Raw genomic sequence first — 4,025 nt, 5'->3', positions numbered from 1 at the left:
CGCGCGCCAGCGAGAGCTTCGGGGCTGCTCTGCTCGCAGGTACTTGCCGCCAGTGGTTGGGGGCTCCCTGGCTGAGCAGGTCAACAACCCCGAGCTCAAGGTGGACACCTCGGGCCCCGATGTCCCGACACGGCGGCGTCGGCTACAGCTCCGGGCGGCCACGGCCAGGATGAAGGCAGCCGCACTGGGACACGACCTGGACGGGCAGGATGCGGGTGAGACCCCGGCATTCCTGAGCCTGAGCCCCGCCCATTGCCCTTAAGCCTCTCCCCTCTCCTGGTAGTTCCCGCCCGTGCTTCTGCTCTTAGCATTCATTCATTCATTAATTCATTCAATGAGTATTTATTGAGGGTTGACTTCAAAGACTAGGGGTAACAGATCAATGAGGGGATCTCTATCCTTTCGGGCCAGTAGGGGAGACACGAAAACATTCTTACAGAACAGTGGGAAGACCCTTATAATGGGCAAAGGGCAGTGGGAAATGGGGGAGGGGGCAACTTGGGGGAGGCTGGGAAGCCAGGGTGGTGAGTGACATTGGGCTGGCTCCCCAGAGTGGAATTTGCCAGAGAGGCAAGGCACTGACACTCACTGTTTTCTTCTCTTCTTCTGTCTGTCTCTGTCTCTGTCACTCTTCCCCCACCCCTCTTCCTGGCTGCTCTCTACTTCTGTGTACTTCTGATTTTTCTGTTTTTTCCTGTTATCCTGTCTCCCCATCTGCCTGTCTTTTTTCTTTCTGTCTCATTGTCTCCCATCATGATCTCTCCCCGCTATGTCTGCTGTCAAATCTCTCTCTTTCCCTCTCTCCCTCCCTTCCTGTCACTCATGGTCTTTCTCCTTTACCCAACCCGGCATCCACCCGTGTCTCCCTCTCCCTCTCCCCTGCCTCTCTCTTTCTGTTTTTATCTCAATTTCTTTTTCTCCCTCTGTCTCCCTCTGCCTCTCCCTCCCATCCTGTCTCTGTCCCTCTTCTTCCTTGCAGATGAGGATGCCAGTGGCTCTGGAGGGGGACAGCAGTATGCAGATGACTGGATGGCTGGGGCTGTGGCTCCCCCAGCCCGGCCTCCTCGGCCTCCATACCCTCCTAGAAGGGATGGTTCTGGGGGCAAAGGAGGAGGTGGCAGTGCTCGCTACAACCAGGGCCGGAGCAGGAGTGGGGGGGCATCTATTGGTTTTCACACCCAAACCATCCTCATTCTCTCCGTCTCATCCCTGGCCCTGCTTGGACCTCGATAACAGGGGAGGGGTGCCCTAGCATCAGAAGGGTTCATGGCCCTTTCCCCTCCTCCCCCCTCAGCTGGGCCTGGGGAGGAGTCGAAGGGGGCTGCAGAGAAGGTAGAGAAGGGACTTTGCAGGTGAATGGCTGGGGCCCCAAATCCAGGAGATTTTCATCAGAGGTGGGTGGGTGTTCACAATATTTATTTTTTCATTTGGTAATGGGAGGGGGGCCTGGGGTATTTATTTAGGAGGCAGTGTGGTTTCCTTAAAAAATAATCTCCAGCCTGTAATCCCAGCACTTTGGGAGGCCGAGACGGGCGGATCACGAGGTCAGGAGATCGAGACCATCCTGGCTAACACGGTGAAACCCCGTCTCTACTAAAAAAATACAAAAAACTAGCCGGGCGAGGTGGCGGGCGCCTGTAGTCCCAGCTACTTGGGAGGCTGAGGCAGGAGAATGGCGTAAACCCGGGAGGCGGAGCTTGCAGTGAGCTGAGATCCGGCCACTGCACTCCAGCCCGGGCGACAGAGCAAGACTCCGTCTCAAAAAAAAAAAAAAAAAAAAATCTCCAGCCCTCTAAGGCTGGGGCTGGTGATCAGCTCCAACAGAGAAAGTGAGGAGTTTAGAGTTGCAGCTGGGGAAGAGGTTTGAAAGAAGTTGGAAGTCGGGATGGGTGGGGGCATCTGGTCTCAGAAATGGACAAAGCTGGATGCTGACAGGGTGTGGGGCAGGGGACTGGGGGTGCTTGAGTAGGATGTGAGGCTTCATGGGCCTGGGTTCTGTTGAGTTTTTTCAGTATCAATTTCTTAAACCAAAATTTAAAAAAGACAATGTGGGGGGGTGGTGCTCATCTCGTGACCTCTGCCACCCACATCCTTCACAAACTCCATGTTTCAGTGTTTGAGTCTGTGTTTATTCTGTAAATAAATGGTAATGTATTGGACCCCATGTGTGGCTTCTGTGCTGTCACCGTCAGTGCCTGAGCCCTGGCTCCCAGCAGAGGTCTCAGAGCCTCTCTGGCTCATTTTCTGCCAGCTTTTCACCTCCCTTGGCACCTGTCCCCCAGGAGGCGGGTCTAGGGAACCCCTGATCTCCCACCCTCTGGGCCTCTGAGCATCTTCGTTTGCACAACAGGGAGAATTGTGGGGATCAAATAGAATCTGTGTGAAAAAGCACCTTGTCACCTGCAAAATGCTCTTTGAACATGAGGCTTTTTTTTTTTTTTTTTTTGAGACAGAGTCTCACTGTTGTTGCGAGGGTGGAGTGCAATGGTGCGATCTTGGTTCACTGCAACCTCCCTCCGCCTCCCCAGTTCAAATGATTCTCCTGCCTCAGCCTCCTGAGTAGCTGGGATTACAGGCGCCTGCCACCACACCCAGCTAATTTTTGTATTTTTAGTAGAGACGGGGTTTCACCATGTTGGCCAGGCTGATCTCGAACTCCTGACCTCAAGCAATCCGCCAGCCTCGGCCTTCCAAAGTGCTGGGATTACAGGCATGAGCCACCACGCCCGGCCACGAGGCATTATTAAGGTGACCACACCACTGTCCCCTGCCTTCAGGATGGGAGGCCTTGTTCTCTGAGCATCAGTCTCTGGCTACCTTGCCACGTCTTTGACAATGTCTGCTTTCAAATATCACTTTCTCCTTCCTTCCTTCTTTCTGCCGCCTGAATGAATCTTTTGTTCTGCGGCAAGCCAAGAGAAAATGGTAGGATTGATTCCCAAGTGCGAAAGGGGGGTGGAAGTGGTGTCTTCCAAGGGGAGTCTGGGTGCCCTGCCGGAGAGGGGAAGATGCAGCGGGGGAGAGACCTAGAAGTGTGATCAAAGCTACAGCAGCTGCTGGGGCTGGCAGGACAAAGGGAGGAGGGAGGAGCCTGGGCGCTGAGAAAGTTCTTGGGGAAAGTTGAGCTGAGCCAAGAGTCGGGCGGTGGCTGGGGAGGGCGGGAGGGCCCGGCCCGATTTCCCTTGCTGCTCCCCTTGTGGCCTGGTGAGTGGGAAGTGAAACCAAGGATAGGACCAGTAGAGGGACTTTCTAATTTATGGGAGGAGACGTGAGGTGTTCATGCGACCCCAGCAGGGGCAACTGACTGGGCAGTCACCAAAGCTGGAGGGGACAGAGGGCTGGGATCTCCAATCATGGGAAGGGAGAGATGGATGGAAGGAAATGAAGGGCTCTGGGTAGGGGAGACGCAGCTGGACCCCAGGGGCTGTGATCGGGGAGCGAATTGGGGAGTGATGCCAGAGGGGGCGGGTCTCCGGGAGTAAAAGTGTGGCTTCTCTCTGCCTGGGGTTACCCCTGGCTCATCGGAGCAGGGAGCTGTCGGGGCTTGTTGGAGGGGGCTGTGGTCCTTGATCGTGAGTTGTAATCTGAAGGGGCGGGGCTGGACTCCCGGTTGATTAGGAAGCTCAGGCTTGAGAAGGAATTCTACAGTTAGTATTTGTGCCATTCTCCGTATCTTTGTGTTATAGTCTCTCTGTCTCTCTGTGTCTGTCGTCTCTCTCTCTCTCTCTCTCTCTCTCTCTCTCTCTCTCTCTCTCTCTCTCCTCTCTCTCTCTCGTCTCCCTCTCCAGCCCCACCCTTTCAGTCTCCTCCGGGTGCACTGATAAGGTTGGAAAGTGGCATGGTGGGTTAAGTCCGGGGATCTGGGCTTCACAAGTGGCTACACGACTCCCCCAGCCCCTGTCGCACATGGGGGTCTGCCCCGTGCTGAGGCAGAGGAAAAAGAGGTGCGGGAATTTAGAACACAGTGGCTCTTGCCCATTGCAATGCCACTCCTGGAAGTCCAACCTCCCTTCCTCCTGCCTGGG

General features: G+C 55.2%; 2 protein-coding genes across 2 annotated transcripts in view; both read left to right on the top strand.

Moving 5' to 3' along the window:
• The window catches only part of GPC2 (glypican 2), a 7,781-nt gene extending 6,548 nt beyond the window's left edge, over positions 1–1,233 (top strand). The window contains exons 8-9 of the mRNA XM_011943954.1: positions 40–215; positions 980–1,233. Coding sequence (XP_011799344.1) covers positions 40–215; positions 980–1,233 — 430 coding nt within the window. The remainder of the gene's footprint in view (positions 1–39; positions 216–979) is intronic.
• A 1,766-nt stretch (positions 1,234–2,999) lies between these two features.
• The window catches only part of GAL3ST4 (galactose-3-O-sulfotransferase 4), a 10,745-nt gene continuing 9,719 nt past the window's right edge, over positions 3,000–4,025 (top strand). The window contains exon 1 of the mRNA XM_011943898.1: positions 3,000–3,204. The gene's annotated coding sequence lies outside the window, so the exon portion shown is untranslated. The remainder of the gene's footprint in view (positions 3,205–4,025) is intronic.

Source organism: Colobus angolensis, unplaced genomic scaffold (assembly GCF_000951035.1).
Source record: "Colobus angolensis palliatus isolate OR3802 unplaced genomic scaffold, Cang.pa_1.0 Scaffold222, whole genome shotgun sequence".
Classification (NCBI taxonomy): Eukaryota; Metazoa; Chordata; class Mammalia; order Primates; family Cercopithecidae; genus Colobus; species Colobus angolensis.
This window is presented reverse-complemented; position numbering and strand designations above follow the sequence as displayed.